Source organism: Nerophis ophidion, linkage group LG29 (genome assembly GCF_033978795.1).
Source record: "Nerophis ophidion isolate RoL-2023_Sa linkage group LG29, RoL_Noph_v1.0, whole genome shotgun sequence".
NCBI lineage: Eukaryota > Metazoa > Chordata > Actinopteri > Syngnathiformes > Syngnathidae > Nerophis > Nerophis ophidion.
In genome coordinates this window covers 22,961,382-22,979,401 of record NC_084639.1, presented here as the reverse complement: position 1 = coordinate 22,979,401, position 18,020 = coordinate 22,961,382, and the positions used below count along the sequence as shown (strand labels likewise).

General features: G+C 38.1%; 1 protein-coding gene across 7 annotated transcripts in view; it reads right to left on the bottom strand.

Annotated features, from left to right (window-relative positions):
* Window positions 1–18,020, bottom strand: part of rapgef2b (Rap guanine nucleotide exchange factor 2b) — a 286,117-nt gene that overhangs the window by 25,077 nt on the left and 243,020 nt on the right. For 4 of the 7 annotated variants that reach the window (XR_009805002.1, XR_009805003.1, XR_009805006.1 and 1 more), the window contains 6 exons: window positions 15,234–15,342; window positions 14,878–15,154; window positions 12,840–12,997; window positions 7,615–7,855; window positions 7,161–7,544; window positions 4,636–4,847 (listed from right to left, as the gene is read on the bottom strand). Coding sequence is in view for 1 of the 7 variants with exons in the window: in XM_061891993.1 (XP_061747977.1) it covers window positions 4,636–4,847; window positions 7,161–7,544; window positions 7,615–7,855; window positions 12,744–12,758; window positions 12,840–12,997; window positions 14,878–15,154; window positions 15,234–15,342 (1,396 nt within the window). In the remaining 6 variants the exon portion in view is untranslated. Of the gene's footprint in view, window positions 1–4,635; window positions 4,848–7,160; window positions 7,545–7,614; window positions 7,856–12,743; window positions 12,759–12,839; window positions 12,998–14,877; window positions 15,155–15,233; window positions 15,343–18,020 lie in introns of all 7 variants that reach the window. The other 3 variants (XR_009805004.1, XR_009805007.1, XM_061891993.1) reach the window with 1 other exon arrangement.

Here is an 18,020-nt window from a genome sequence, read left to right as displayed (position 1 = left end):
CACACACACGCTAGGTGTGGCGAAATTATTCTCTGCATTTGACCCATCGCCCTTGATCACCCCCTGGGAGGTGAGGGGAATTATTTTTGGTGATTTAACCCCCAATTCCAACCTACAAGATCAAGACGTGATTGGCTGTGCTGTAACACCTGGAATGATATGTCTATTTACCTAAGTAGTATAGTGCATTAATGTTTGAAGTAGTAAGGCTTAGCTTTCAACAAATTCTCACTGGTGAACGAGTACACAACAGAACCAATGTTGTAATAGCGGTAGGGAGGAAATTGCTCAGCCAGCATTAATAGTGCTGATAAGGTGATTGTAAACATGACAAAAGTAACAAGTATGTAGGCCTGGGCCAATAACAATAGTTGCTGGACAATAGTATTATCATTTCATTAGTGGTTCATTTGGACTCAAGATAATGTTGACAATAATATTGTTTATTGGCAATAGTTTGTAGGTCAATATACTGACCTACAAAATATTGCCAATAAATAATATTATTATATACATAATGTGAAAGTAGGCCTTTCAAATGCATTGAACTTGCAAGGATCATATATTTTAAAGGCCTACTGAAACCCACTACTACCCACCACGCAGTCTGATAGTTTATATATCAATGATGAAATATTAACTTTGCAACCAACACATGCCAAAACGGCCTTTTTAGTTTACTAAATTACAATTTTAAATTTCCTGGGAGTTTCGTCTTGAAAACGTCGTGTAATGATGACGTGTACGCAAGACATCACGGGTTTTAAGGAAAAATGAGCGCTGCACACACACACAGCTAAAAGTCGTCTGCTTTACCCGCATAATTACACAGTTTTTGGAGATTTGTGATGCTGAATCTTTTGCAATTTGTTCAATTAATATTGGAGAAGTCACAGTAGAAAGATGGAGTTGGGAAGCTTTAGCCTTTAGCCACACAAGCACACGGTGATTCCTTGTTTAAAATTCCTGGAGGTGAAACTTTCCTATGGATCAGAGCGCGGTCAAGCCGACATGGATCCCTACCAAATGTCAACCAGCAGGTTTCGGTGAGAAATTTGTGGTTAAAAAGTCAGTTCTTACCGGAGAAAAGCTGAGCTTGTGCCGTTCATAGCTGCCGTCGACTACCCTGAGACACTGCGCGTCAAGACACCCGTGGAGACACCCTTCCGACTGTCAGGTACTATTTAACTCACTAAAACACTAGCAACACGATAGAACGATAAGGGATTTCCCAGAATTATCCTAGTAAATGTCTCTAAAAACATCGGAATCCGTCCCAATGCAATCGCTTTTTTTTCCCCTAATCCGTCGCTATAAATATCCTCAAACACAGATCTTTCATCCTCGCTCAAATTAATGGGGAAATTGTCGTTTTCTCGGTCCGAATAGCACTTTTTGTTGGAGGCTCCCATTAAAAATAATGTGAATATGTGAGGAGCCCCCACACTTGCGACGTCATCGTCTGCGACTTCCGGTAGAGGCAGGGCTTTTCTCTTAACACCGAAAGTTGCGAACTTTATCGTGGATGTTCTCTTCTAAATCCTTTTAGCAAAAATATGGCAATATCGGGAAATGATAAAAAGTATGACACAGAATGGACCTGCTATCCCCGTTGAAATAAGAAAATCGAATTTCAGTAGGCCTTTAACACTATAATTGGAATTTATTTTTTTAAATATTCAAGTTAAATAAAAAAGACAAATAAATAAAATATACTCAGTCAGCAACATTTTGCGCTTGAGTAAAAATTACAACCAAAAGCAATAAATAAGGTTCTGTATCTGTATATCAGTATATACTAGCTACCGTATATATGAAACGTAAATATTACATATATGCAATATTTCATATTGTTACTATGGTACAATTTTAGTCTACTTTATACGTGCATTATCCTTTCCATCCTTTGTGACTGAGCTACTGTGTGGAACAATTTCCCTTGTGGATCAATAAAGTTTGTATAAGTCTAAGTTTCTATTAAGGAGGGAGTGGAGATCCTTATATAACTTATTTTTCGGAGTATAAGTCGCTCCGGAGTATAAGTCGCACCTGCTTAAAATGCATAATAAAGAAGGAAAAAAAAAACATAAGTCGCACTGGAGTATAAGTCGCATTTTTGGGGGAAATTTATTTGACAAAACCCAACACCAAGAATATACATTTGAAATGCAATTTAAAATATATAAAGAATAGTGAGCAACAGGCGTAATAAGTGTATTTTATATGACGCATAAATAACCAACTGAGAAGGTGCCTGGTATGTAAACGTAACATATTATTGTAAGAGTCATTCAAATAACTATAACATATAGAACATGCTATGTTTAGCAAACAATCTGTCACTTCTAATTGCTAAATCCGATGAAATCTTATATGTCTAGTCTCTTACGTGAATGAGCTAAATAATATTATTTGATATTTTACGGTAATGTGTTAATATTTTCACACATAAGTCGCTCCTGAGTATAAGCCAAACTATGAAAAAAACTGGGACTCATAGTCCGAAAAATATGGTAGCTAAAAAAAAAAAAAATACCAAAAAAGTTATTGTGTCCAAAATTATCATGGTTACTGTATTGTTGAATGTGCTCAAAAAGTACTTAAACACACACTAAAATCTTTTAGCCGAGGTGTATTTTTTTTTAGTAATTAAAATAATAGACAAACCATATACTTTCTTGGCAGAGGAAATGTTAAAAATACTTCTGGCTTCATAAAAGCCATTTCATTTGTATTTGTTTGTTTAAATATGTTCATTTTCTTCCATTTTGATTTGTAGATGTTTTGGATTTGTTTTTTTAACTTAAGGCAAATTGGGTGATCAGTTTGTTTATCTTCTGGTTCATGTGACATCACGCAGGTTCACGTCCTGTTTCAATGCGACACTGCAGAGTTTATATCGATTACTTTGTGCAAAGACAGCACAACCTTTATTTTTAATGTGAATACTGTATATTAGTTGTTTAGACAGTAATGTGTTTATAGGAGATGTTGCTTGTTTTCAAGTTAGCATTTAGGCTAGCTTGCAAGCTAACGCTAGTCCTAAAGTTTAGCAAGGTGCAGTTATCAATCACCTTTTTTGATCATTTTAATTTCATACGGTTATCATTATGTGCTTGTAGTACAAAGAGTGACCACTCATATAACCCTAAACAACACATGCATATGACAAATACAGATGCTGAGTAACATAAAGACGTCATCTTCAATTATTGTTTGGTTAATTGACTTATGTAATATTGGCCCAGGCCTTCAAGTATGACTTCCACGCAGACAGCTGAGGAGCAACTATGGTTGTCTCGATACCAGTATTTTGGTACCGGTACAAAAACATTTTTAGATACTCTAGTACTTTTCTTAAGAAAGATGACCACAAAAAAATACATATTTGGCTTTATTTTAACGAAAAATCTTAGGGTACATTAAACACATGATTATTAGTGAACATACTCGACAACTGGTCTTTTATTAGTAAGTAAACAAACAAAGGCTCCTAATTAGTCAGTAACATATTGTGTCATTTATTATTTATTATTCTGTTAACCTTATGAGGGACAAACTGTAAAAATGTATTATTAATCTACTTGTTCATTTACTGTTAATATCTGCTTATTTTCTCTTTTAACATGTTCTATGTACACTTCTGTTAGAATATAATAATCACTTATTCTTCTAACATGGACCGTATTTTCTGTACCATAGGGCTTACCGGATTAGTTTTTGATGAAACAACAAATGTAGGCATAGATCCGATACCGAGTAGTTACAGGATCATACAGTGGTCATATTCCAAGTCCTCATGTGGGCAGGGACGTATTTCCTGAGTTTATAAACGTAATGTAAATCAAATAAAAATAAAAATAAAAAAACGAAAAAAGATTTTGTGACGATAAAAAATATTGATGTAATCATAGTAGTATCGACTCGATAAGCTCCTGTAATTGGTATCATTACAGTGGATGTCAGGTGTAGATCCACCCATGGCGTTTGTTTACATTGTGACGCCGGTGAGCTATGGTGTGTAGTGAGGCGGCTGGACAATAGCCGCTAGCTAGCCATGTCTTAACAACTCTTCCTGAGGGCGTTTCAGTGTTATCACCTTTCATCATTAAAATGCAGCCGTTCTCCCTTTTCTGTCTACACACTGTGTCTGCTTGTAAGTACTCTGTGATCGTGCGCTGCCGAACATGCTCCTCTGCTTGTAAAACCAGCAATGTCATGACACGAGAGTGGTGGGGCGGTATAGTACCGAATATGATTCATTAGTATTGTGATACTATACTAGCACTGGTATACTGTACAACCCAAGTAGCAACATTTTAAAGCGTATGCAGTGCTAGATAAAACAGCTGCTAGGCTGACTGCTGAATACTTCAAATGCAAATACTGCCATCTTAGAGTGGAGTTAAAAATATCAGGAGGTTCCCTACAGCCACAGTCGTTTAAGTTAAAGCTTTTTTTTTTATTCTAATTCTAGACTTCAGAAGTAATTTTCTTTCACAGACTGTGCACTCGGCAACCATAGTGAATACAGATGTTAGATGAAGGTTTTATATTACAGAGTCAAGCCTACAACTGCTCTGTTTATGTCCTCAATATAAGACAAGGTTATTTTAACGTGAGGACGCCACATACCTTCGTGTAAAAAGGTGAGGTCCTTCTTGATGACGGGGAAAAGAGGGATGATGGGCGGCTGCAGGTTCTGATTGTTGAGGACATTCCTGTACTTGGCCATGTTCCTCGAGGGGTCAAAGAGGTCTTGCAGGTCACCAAAAAGCTTTTCGTACTTGCTGGGAAGTTTCTCCCATGTTCCCCGCAGTCTGGAGACAGGTGCCAGGTTCAAACCGCTGTGTAGGGAAAAAGTAGCAGTTTGAGTGTGGAGAAAACAAATGACTTTGTAAATCAAATGTTGATTTATTCACTTCACTTTACGACACCGAATGGAGCGCAAACCTGCAACACCTCCAAAAAAGTACACATGAACTTGGTCCAAAAAAATAAAGTGTCAGGCCATACAGTTCTACTCCAGTCCTGTAGGTGGCGGTAATGCATGTTACAAAGTGGGTGCTTAGTGTTACTAATGAATAATTTTTCACCACAACTGGTGAGTCAATGCAACACTTTGCCGACCAAAAAGTGAAAATAATTTCTTAATCTGTGCCAGACTTTTACAGGTTTAAATAACATGGACCATATTTTCGGAACCATAGGACTCACCAGATTATAAAACGCACTGCCGATGACCAGGTCTAGTCAGGTTTATTTTCACACAAAAGTCGTGCCGGATTATAGGACTCATTAAAAGAAAAATATTACTATAATTTTTTTCTAAACGTAAAAGACTTCCTTGTGGTCTACATTGCATTAGTGGTCCTTTGGTCAAAATGTTGCAAAGATGATGTTAACGTTTACAGATCATCTTCAAGTCGATTTCTGACAGTCGCTTCAGGATGCGCCGTTTTTGTGGATGAAGCTAACTGTTTTAATGACATTCAGACTTTACATCAATCAATAATGGAACAGCAACTCCTCATCCGTGGCTCACTAGTGCAACAACAACAACACCGGAAATGTGTCCCATGAAAAACCGTCTGACCAGAACACTCTAATAACTTAAGCTCCTTGGGTGATTAACGTAAACTCACTCACCGGTATGTTTTAGCGCTTAATGGCGAGTTTACTGACAGATATAAGTAAGAACTTTACACTAATTTATATTAGAAATGGCAACAGCGGGGGATGAATGTCCAATAACAATAAGATAGAGAAAAATTAGAAGCTTATCGACTACGTGTCGACACGGACTGCAAAGGCGGAAGCGCGCAAATGTTCAGGACTTATGCAGATCTCAAATACACATCCGCAGGTACTAGAAGGTAGGAAAAGTAGCCTTTGCATAATATTGTGAAACAAAACGTCAGATAATATGTCTTACCTTATTCATACACCATAATAATACTCCTATGTTAGGGTGTCTTTGATTGATTGATTGATTGATTGATACTTTTATGAGTAGATTGCACAGTTCAGTACATATTCCGTACAATTGACCACTAAATGGTAACACCCGAATAAGTTTTTCAACTTGTTTAAGTCGGGGTCCACGTTAATCAATTCATGGTCCATCAAGCGGTGTGGCTTCATAGCTTACCAAAGTCCTACTAAAAAATGTTGATCGATTTTTCAGCGCCGTGTGTAATGTTCTATATTTTTAATGAAACATACAAAATGTTGGTGTTGTTTACTTGAGTCATATTGCAGTCTACAAATATCTATTAAGTGCAAATGGCATCATATTGTAGTTTACACATATCTCTTATATGTGACTGCCATCATATTGCAGCCTACACGTATCTCTTATGTTTGACTGCCATCTACTGGTCACACTTATTACACCATGTACCAAATAAAATAACTTTGAGGTCGGTAAGCACAACCAAAATAATTCCGTACATTAGGCGCACAGGGTTATAAGGCGCACTTTCGAGTTTTAAGCAAAAAAAAAAATATTTTAGGTGTGACATATAGTTCGAAAAATATGGTAACATTAATTGCGTAATCTTGTTAAAACCCCGACAAGGTTTGCCATAAAGCAAAGTTAATAAATAGGATTTACCTGATGGCAAACATGGAGTTTGACTGCCATCTACTGGTAACACTTATTACACAATGTACCAAATAAAATAGCTTTGAGGTCGGTAAGCACAACCAAAATAATTCCGTACATCAGGCGCACCGGGTTATAAGGCGCACTGTCGAGTTTTAAGCAAAAAATAATAATTTTACGTGCGCCATATAGTCCGAAAAATACGGTACCATTAATTGCGTAATCTTGTTAAAACCCTGACAAGGTTCGACATAAAGCAGTTAATAAATAGGATTTACCTGATGATGGCAAACATGGAGTTTGACTGCCATCTACTGGTAACACTTATTACACCATGTACCAAATAAAATAGCTTTGAGGTCGGTAAGCACAACCAAAATAATTCCGTACATCAGGCGCACCGGGTTATAAGGCGCATTGTCGAGCTTTAAGCAAAAAATTTTTTATTTTAAGTGCGCCATATAGTCCGAAAAATATGGTACCATTAATTGCGTAATCTTGTTAAAACCCTGACAAGGTTCGACATAAAGCAAAGTTGATAAATAGGATTTACCTGATGATGGCAAACATGGAGTTGAAGTTTTTGCACTCGCGGCAGTGCAGTGCAATCTTGATGAAGTGCTTGACCGTCTTCATTCGCTTGAGCTGGTTGGGCTCGCGAGTAACCTCGGTGGCCACCCAGAAGGTCTCGTGATTGATGGCCTCCTCGAAGCGCTTGAGGCTGGCCGAGCCCGCCTTGGATCGCAGCTTGTACAGGTCGTCGATGTACTCGGTGGGCTCGATGGCGCAGAAGAGTTCGAAAGCGCGCATGGAAAGCTGCGTGGCCACCTCCACCGTGCTGAGCTGCAGCAGGGAGATCTGGCCCTCGCGGAGCAAGTCCTGGGCGTCCTCGTCGGAGCATAGCGTCTCCGTCTCCATGTTGCTCTTCAAGTAGTATCTGCGGGTATACATAGTCTTGTTTGTGACATCATCCGCAACATACTGAACAACTGTCACGGCGCTAGCACCTTCCACTTAGCTGTATCCTGTCTGCGAGCTTGGACAGCTGGTCTGGTAGCCGCCGCTGCTTGATGACGCCCTCAGGGGTGACGGACACCTCGCATAGCGAGTACGCCTCGGGCGCCGCCGTCAAGGCAAACTCCCTGATGGCCTGGACGACCACCTCCTTAGCCGTGGTGTCCTTGCCAATCATGATGTAGCGGGACTGCTGATCGGCTTTGAAGACGCGCAACACCTGGTCTGACATGTCTGAAAATGAAGAGTCGGGGTAAGACAGCCATCTTGGAAGGCACCAGCAGAGGGGTGCTGTTCATTCACACCCAACACCGTCCCCATTAGGGCTTCCCCTTCTGTCAACTTTCATTAATAAATTGTACTTTTGTACTTTAAATTGTTCTGCCACCTTTTTGTAAAACTTGCTTTTTGGTTTAAACACGGCTGTTGATGTTTAATGTATTGACACATTCTCTGAATGTAATTAATGATTGCAACGTACATTTGCAGTGGGGCAAAAAAGTATTTAGTCAGCCACCGATTGTGCAAGTTCTCCCACTTAAAATGATGACAGAGGTCTGTAATTTTTATCAATAGTACTCTTCAACTGTGAGACAGAATGAAATCCAGGAATTCACATTGTAGGAATTTTTAAGAATTTATTTGTAAATTATGGTGGAAAATAAGTATTTGGTCAACCATTCAAAGCTCTCACTAATGGAAGGAGGTTTTGGCTCAAAATCTCACGATACATGGCCCCATTCATTCTTTCCTTAACACGGATTAATCGTCCTGTCCCCTTAGCAGAAAAACAGCCCCAAAGCATGGTATTTCCACCCTCATGCTTCACAGTAGGTTTGGTGTTCTTGGGATGCAACTCTGTATTCTTCTTCCTCCAAACACGACGAGTTGAGTGTAAACCAAAAAGTTCTATTTTGGTTTCATCTGACCACATGACATTCTCCCAATCCTCTGCTGTATCATCCATGTATCCATTTTGGTATAAACTCAACTTGTCGTGTTTGGAGGAAGAAGAATACTGAGTTGCATCCCAAGAACACCACACCTACTGTGAAGCATGGGGGTGGAAACATCATGCTTTCGGGCAGTTTTTCTGCTAAGGGGACAGGACGATTGATCCGTGTTAAGGAAAGAATGAAGGGGGCCATGTATAGTGAGATTTTGAGCCAAAACATCCTTCCATCAGTGAGAGCTTTGAATGGTTGACCAAATACTTATTTTCCACCATAATTTACAAATAAATTCTTTAAAATTCCTACAATGTGAATTCCTGGATTTTTTTTCACATTCTGTCTCTCACAGTTGATGAAAATTACAGACCTCTGTCATCATTTTAAGTGGGAGAACTTGCACAATCGGTGGCTGACTAAATACTTTTTTGCCCCACTGTATAAGTGTACAAAAACATATTTTTTTGTATTTTATGCCACTTAAAACGTTAATTATAATTTACTGTGTTTTTTTTTCTATCCTAATTATTAATATTAATACTATCATTTGCTCAATTGTTAATGTTTTCATAAATGTATTATTTATATTTTATTATTACGTACAGTACAGGCCAAAACGTTGGATACACCTTCTCCTCATTCAATTTTCATGACTATTTACATTGTAGATTGTCACATCAAAACTATGAATGAACACATGTGGAGTATGACTTAACAAGAAAAGGTGAAATAACTGAAAACGTGTTTTATATTCTAGTTTCTTTAAAATAGCCACCCTCTGATAACTGCTCTGCACACTTGATGAGCTTCAAGAGGAAATGGTTTTACTTCACAGGTGCGCTTGAAGCTAATGGAGAGAATGCCAAGAGTGTGCAAAGCTGTGATCAGACCAAAGGGTGGCTGTTTTTAAGAAACTATTTTGATGCATTCAGTGACAATCTACAATGTAAATAGTCATGAAAATTAAGAAAACGCACCGAATGAGAAGGCGTGTTCAAACTTTTGGCCTGGACTCTATATATAATCATATGTTTCATAGTATTTTCTAGATGCAGTTCATTTGAGTTATTATTTTGTGTGGGCGCCTCAAAAGTGTTTTTTTCCCTCGAATCCTCAGTGCCATGCCATGTTTTGTTTTGTTTTTGTCAATAGTGCTGTGTGTTTTTTATACTGCACTTTGTTTTTGCCATTTGCCTGTGTATGAAAAGTGCTATATAAATAAAGTTTGATTTGATTTGATACATCATCCCTAACTAGGAATGGGAACTGAATTCAGTACTTTTTTTTAGCACCAACTGAATTGCGTCAATACTACCAGGTATCGATTCACACAAAATGCCATATTTCGATACCTTTATTGTACGTTTAACAAGTCCGGTTGCAGGCTAAACACATCAGTAAACAATCAGTCAAGCAGCCCTCACGGCTGACTCAGCCAAACTCACTCGAAGAAATGTTGCAAATTTCAACGTCAACAAAGCAAGTATGCTTGGCAGAAAACGATCGGCTGTAAAGTCGGTCTCCATTCTTCCAAAATGCACTCGTTTGATGTTAATTTAGATTGATAATGCCACAGACAGGCTACTGTTAGCATTACCGATTTTACATGGTGATTTAACATCTCCAAATTTAGTAATGAAAACTTCAACTAAGATTGTGTGTAACTAAGCACAATACTTACAGTATGAACACCTTGTAGTGCGGAACATGACACATTTAGCTTCCTGGAAAAAGCTTCTTACTAGTTAGACTAGGGGTGTCAAACTCATTTTAGCTCAGGGGCCGCATGGAGGAAAATCTGTGCACAGGCGGGCCGGACTAATAAAATCATGGCATAACAACTAAAAAATAAAGACAACCTCAGATTGTTTTCTTTGTCTTATTTTGGCCCAAAAATTTAACAAACCCATTCTGAAAATATTACAATAAAAATATAGAAAAATTAATTATGAATTAAGTAACGTTTATGACAACCTTTTTACAAAACAAAATACGGATTGTGAGATATAACAGGATAATGCATACATTTAGCATCTGTTTTCAAAACAGTTTCCAAAAAGTTGGACTCCAATTATTTACTGTGAGACCCCATTTGTATGACTTGATGAGGTCCCTAGGACCTCATTTTGAAAAATCCTAGGGCCAACTCTTATGGAGTATTGGTGCGTGCAAAACAGCAGCAGGCGGCTGTGGCCTGCGGGCCGGTTCTAATACTAATCAAATATTATCCAAGGGGCCATAGGTCATTGAAACATAGGAGTTAGACAATATAACACGACCAAGACAGTACTACCGTTTATTGTCTTGGTCGTGCACCTGTATTGCAAACGGTATCAAACAGTACAATAAAAAAATATATAACAATTGGACAGAAAAGTTATTATAACCAGCGCATTTTTAAATGTTACATTAAAAAATATGAAATAATTTTTTCTGATTAAAAAAAAAAAAAAGTTATTAAACCACATAAAAGTACGGAAATTTGTTACCGTCGAGTAACGGTATTGATTCGTACCGCATTTTTCGGACTATAAGTCGCAGTTTTTTTTCATAGTTTGGCCGGGGGTGCGACTTATACTCAGGAGCAACTTATGTGTGAAATTATTAACACATTACCGTAAAATATCAAATAATATTGTTTAGCTCATTCACGTAAGAGACTAGACGTATAAGATTTAATCGGATTTAGCAATAAGAGTGACAGATGGTTTGGTAAACGTATAGCATGTTCTATATGTTATAGTTATTAGAATGACTCTTACCATAATATGTTACGTTAACATACCAGGCACCTTCTCCGTTGGTTATTTATGCGTCATATAACGTACACCTGTTGTTCACTATTCCGTATTGATTTTAAATTGCCTTTCAAATGTCTATTCTTGGTGTTGGGTTTTATCAAATAAATTTCCCCCCAAAAAATGTGACTTATACTCCAATGCGACTTATATATGTTTTTTTCCTTCTTTATTATGCATTTTCGGCAGGTGCGACTTATACTCCGGAGCGACTTATACTTTGAAAAATAAGGTACTGGGAACTGTTTAAATGTGAACTGTATTTATTCGTATTGCTGACAGTAAAAGAAACTCCACCCACCGATCCCCATTTTATTTGGTTTGTATTTGGACTACAGATCACAATCTATTCTAATTTTCTATATGTCGTATTCTATTTATATCCATCCATCCATTTCCTACCGCTTATTCCCTTTGGTGCCTATCTCAGGTACAATTGGGCGGAAGGCGGTGTACACCCTGGACAAGTCGCCACCACATCGCAGGGCCAACACAGATAGACAGACCACATTCACACTCACATTCACACACTAGGGACCATTTAGTGTTGCCAATCAACCTATCGTCAGGTGCATGTCTTTGGATTCTATTTATAATCTAGTCTAATTAACTTCTGCTATTTATAATGTACCCTATTCATATCCTATTGTATTTGAGTTATTATGTACATACATTGTTTTTGTGGCATCCATTTTGGCTAACACACATGACACACTTCGTGTCTCACGTGTGCTGGTATGACAATAAAGTTCCTCGAATTTATGTGGCCACATTATATTGGATTTTTTGTTCGGTTCCACACCCTTATACAGTATGATAACACCAATCAACAATAAAATAATGTTTTTGTTGTTTGTAGCTAACTTTTTACTCAAACCTCCATTTTGCCTCCCAAGCATGATGATGGTATTGTGTCAAAGACAAGGAAGGGGAAAGTGAAAATGATATATTGTCCAAAGCTCATAATGTGTAGAAATAAAACGGACATACACCTAGGACGTCCTGTATAAATAGTTTGTTATTATATTCCCATACATCCCTAATGAGATACCGTACCTTACCACCACCGTGCAAGTAAACACAATCAATCAAAACGTTGTTTCCCAGCATTCTTTCAGATTAAGTCCATTAGCATGATTGAAAATCCTTGATTGCAAAGGACGACAAATTTCCCCACCGCAGAAAAATGGCCATGTGCCCACAGGAGAAGGACGGGTCAAAGGTCAGTGCGAGTGCAGATTAGCCTTACTCAATTAGCCCGAGTGAAAAGAGAAGCTTTACTGCAAATTAGCCACAGTGGCTAACGAATGTCAAAGTCTGCAAAAACTGACAAGCCATGTGATTGTGGGGTCATGGTGTACATAAGGTACTTACTCGGGGGGACCGGGACTGGAAGAACACAAACAACACGGATGTAAGTAAGTACAGTATGTACAGTATGTAAAGCGCGCGCAAAGCTTTCGCACTCACCAGGCTGATTGTTGAAGTCCAGAATGCGGTGGTGGGACTGCAGGAGGTCCGGGTTTGAAGACGACAGGTTGCCGCTGACGGGCAGCGCCGGTGGGATCTGTTTGGACTGCTTCATGCCCAAAATGCTGTCATCCTGCGACTGGCCCACGCACACGTCGCTATGACAACCAGACAGAGGGAGACAAAGGGTGAGGCTGCAGTACAGTCAAAAACAGACAGAGGGCGCACCTTCTTTTCACACTAGAAGCAGACTAAATGGCCAAACCAGAACCTCAATAAGGCGCTTTTTCTTTTGGGGGCGTTCAGCTAAACTCTTCGCCTTTGTGGTTAAGTCATGTGATCAAATTCTAGTATGACGTGATTGGTGTATTTTATATAAACAACATGGATTTATATGCTTATCTCAGCCGTGACCGTTGTGCCCTGAGCCATTTGTGGCCTGGCAAAAATCAAGCAGAATGTCTGATCTGCAAAACCCAAAACCAGTAAGTTGGAATGTTGTGTAAATGGTGAATAAAATGATTTGCAAATCCCTTTCAACTTATATTCGATTTAAAAGACTTCAAAGATAAAGATACTTAACGTTCGAACTGGAAAACCTTTGTTATTTTTTGCAAATATTAGGTCATTTGGAATTTGATGCCTGTAACATGTTTGAAAAAAGCTGACACAAGTGGCCAAAAAAGACTGAGATAGTTGAGGAATGCTCATCAAACACTTATTCGGAACATCCCGCAGGTGAACAGGCTAAATGCTAACAGGTGGGTGCCATGATTGGGTATAAAAAGCAGCTTCCATTAAATGCTCAGTCATTCACAAACAAGGACATAAAATAAAAGCAAGGGGCAAATGTTTGAGCAAATTGTCCAACAGTTTAAGAACAAAATTTCTCAACCAGCTATTGCAAGGAATTTCGCTATTTCACCATCCACGGCCCGTAATATCATCAAAATGTTCAGAAAATCTAGAGAAATCCCTGCACGAAAACCAACATTGAATGCAAGTGACTTTCAATCCCTCAGGCGCTACTGCATCAAAATGTGTAAAGTGTGTAAAGGATATCACCACATGGGCTCAGGAATACTTCAGAAAACCTCTGTCAGTAACTACAGTAGGTCGCTTCATCTGTAAGTGCAAGTTAAAACTGTATTATACAAAGCAAAAGCCATTCATCAACAACACCCAGAGACGTTGCCGGCTTCACTGGGCCCGAGTTTATCTAAGATGGACTGATGCAAAGTGGAAAAGTGTTCTGTGGTCTGACGAGTCCACATTTCAAATAGTTTTTGGAAACTGTGAACATCGTGTCCTCCGGACCAAAGAGAAAAAAGACCATCCAGACTGTTATATGGGTATATTAGTGCCCAAGGCGTGGGTAACTTACATATCTGTGAAGGCACCATTAATGCTTACATTAAGGTTTTGGAGCAACATATGTTGCCATACAAGCGAGGCCTTTTTCATGGACGCCCCTGCTTATTTCAGCAAGACAGTGCAAAGCCACATACTGCATGTGTTACAAAAGCTTAGCTCCATAGTAAAAGAGTGCGGGTACTACACCTGTCTCCCTTTGAAAATGTGTGGAGCAATATGAAGCCTAAAATACTACAACGGAGACCATCAAGCAAGAATGGGAAAGAATTCCACCTGAAAAGCTCCAAAATTGTGTCTCCTTACTTCCCAAACATTTACAAAGTGTTGTTAAAAGGAAAGGCCATGTATTTTTACCAGTGGTAAAAATGCCTCTGTACCAATTTTTTGGGAATGTGTTGCTGCCATTAAATTCTAAGTTAATGACTATTTGCAAAAAAAAATAAATAAAGTTTCTCAGTTCGAACATTAAATATCTTGTTTTTGCATATTCAATTGAATATAAGTTGAAAAGTATTTGCAAATCATTGTATTCTTTTTTAATTTACAAAATTACACAATGTGGCAACTTCACCGGTTTTGGGTTTTGTATAGTAAGCAACATAGGAGGTACACAGAAATCTGCTGCACCAAATGATTAGAAGGGTATGAAAACGAATCTACTTACTTGTACGGTTTAGGGGGAAGAATGCTGGTGAGTGTTTTGTCGAAGATCTTCTTGAGCTTGTTGCGTCCCCCCACAGTATTCGTCTTGGCCTTCTTGCTGGCCTTCTCCAGGCCCATCACCTGCTCCACATCCACCGCCAGGTCAGGTATGGAGTACCGGCTGGCCTTCTTTATGTCCCCGATCTTGGGGAGGTGGGGTGCACCGTTCTTCCTGTCGTGCTCCTCCTCGCCGTCCACATCGTGGTCCTGCTCGGGCCTGGTTAGCAGATCTTTAAAAACTACATTTGGGAGCATTTCAGTCCCGTTAGTTGTAGGTTCCGAGACGAGCTTATGTCTTGTGGGGTGTGCTAAGCTTACCTAACAGATTGGTTTTCACAGTTATGGACAAGTGGGTGTTGTTCTTCAGAATCTCATTGGCTTTGCTGAGTTGGACATTCTCAAAATTTTGACCATTGACCTCCAGAATCTTTGTAAGACAAAAATAAACAAGTCAATGAGTTCAGTTAATGCCATAAACACCATTTATATTTGCATCATACTATGCACAAACATAAACTTTAAGACAGGGGTATCCAAAGTCTGAAACGGAGTTATTTGTGGCCCACAGCTCACTTTTTATTGGGCCGCAACAAATTCCAAAAATTCCCAGATTTCCCAGAAATCCATGGTTCCCGGGACATTTTTCCCATTTAAAATGAATTGGCCATTTTCAAACCGCCAACATCTTCATATTTTTCAACTGATTCAAACCATTACTCCTTCAACATATTCCACATATCCTGGAGATTCAAAGTATAATTTTTCCAAGTTCAAAAAAATTCCAGGATTTCCCAAAATTCACGTTTTTTCAAACCCTTCGACTACTCCTTCCACATTTTTTAACCCACTTCAACCGTTCCACCGTCGAAATCATTAGTCTTAATCAGGACAAAAACAAAGTTGTTTTTTGAACTGGGAAAATTCCCGGTTTTACCGTAATATCCAGGAATTCCGTAATACCATTTCTCAATTAAAAATGTTACTACTTCAACATTCCCTGACCGATTTGAAAAATCCAACACCAACAATTTCAACTCATTCGGACCATGAACATTTTATAACAATTTAAAAAAAAATTCCCGCTTTTCCCAAAAATTCCTATTGAAAAGAATGGGACATCTTTCTAAGTTCCACAACTTCCACATTTTTTATCCGATTCAAACCATTCCGACTTCAAAATATTCAGCCTGTTCAGGAATTGTGTGCTCCCTTTCAACGTCTATAAAAAAATAATTCCCAGTCTTAAGGAACATTTTCCCCATTCAAAATTAATTATACATTTTTCAAACTTCAACATTTCCAAAATCAACACATTCCACTCATCCCAGACATTCACACTAAGACTTTCCCAAGTTCCAAACCTAATTCTGTTTTCCCTGGAAATTCAAACTCAACGTTCAAACCATTCCATCCATCCATCCATCCATTTTCTACCGCTTATTCCCTTTTGGGGTCGCGGGGGGCGCTGGCGCCTATCTCAGCTACAATCGGGCGGAAGGCGGGGTACGCCCTACATTCTATCAGCATTTCAGTTCAACTTCAGCATTGGAGCATTCACACACACTTCCTTCAGGAATTGCCTCATTTAGATAGTTTTTATTTTACAATGTATTACAATTATAGATTAAGAAACTTAAATATTATATTTTACTTGACCGTAAAAAAAACCCAAAAGGGATTGGCCTACTTACAGTAGGTATGTATTTAGATAAGGAAAAAAATAATTAAATTGCAGACAACAAAATTTAAAAATAAAATCAATGAAATTAAAAAATATTTGTATATTGGAATCATTTATTCGTTATTATTAAAGTAACTAATTATAACTGCAGATGATAGTATTTATATTTCTGAAACTAAATGTATAAATAGGAAAAATATTTCAAATTATAGATGAAGCAATTTGGAAATAAAAAATTTAACAGAAATATTTCTCATTTGTTGATTATTACCGAAGTAATAATTATAACAGCAGATTGCAATATTTTTCATTTCTAAAAACATTTGCTTGGGTCAGTGGAATTATACATTTTCATTACATTTTATACATAATCCTTTCAATAATTATACATTATTTAATGTATTTAACATATTTGCATATGGTATTAATGGGAATGAACGAAAAGTGACTAACCCACATTGTTGATTTTCTTTCTGGAAACGTTGGAAAAAGCTTGGACAAACCTGCTCATACTAACAAGCAGGGCTGCGAATCTTTGGGTGTCCCACGATTCGATTCAATATCGATTCTTGGGGTCGCGATTCGATTATAAATCTATTTTTTTGATTCAATGCGATTCTCGATTCAAAAACAATATTTTCCCGATTCAAAAGGATTCTGTATTTATTCAATACATAGGATTTCAGCAGGATCTACCCCAGTCTGCTGACATGCTAGCAGAGTAGTAGATTTTTTTTTAAAAGCTTTTATAATTGTAAAGGACAATGTTTTATCAACTGATTGCAATAATATACATTTGTTTTAACTATTAAACGAACCAAAAATATGACTTATTTTGTCTTTGTAAAAATATTGGACACAGTGTGTTGTCAAGCGTATGAGATGCGATGAAGTGTAAGCAACTTTTTAATTTTAAAAATGTCTAATGATAATGTCAATGAGGGATTTTTAATCACTGCTGTGCTGAAATTATAACTAATATTGATACTGTTGTTGATAATATTCATTTTCGTTTCACTACTTTTGGTTTGTTCTGTGTCGTGTTTGTGTCTCCTCAATTGCTCTGTTTATTGCAGTTCTGAGTGTTGCTGGGTCAGGTTTGGTTTTGGAATCGGATTGCATTGTTATGGTATTGCTGTGTATTGTTTTGTTGGATTGATTAAAAAAAAAATAAAAAAAAAATAGATTTTTTTTAAAAATGAGAATAGATTCTGAATCGCACAACGTGAGAATCGTGATTCAAATTCGAATCGATTTTTCCCCACACCCCTACTAACAAGCCGTTACTAAGTCGAGGAAAAGGACGTCCCCTCAGAGCGGAACAAAAGCAGATGCGGCCACCCTTTGCTGATCCCAGGCCAGCAAACGCGCTAACAACACCAATTAGCCAGCGAGCCTACGCAACGTCTCACTGACTGCTTCAC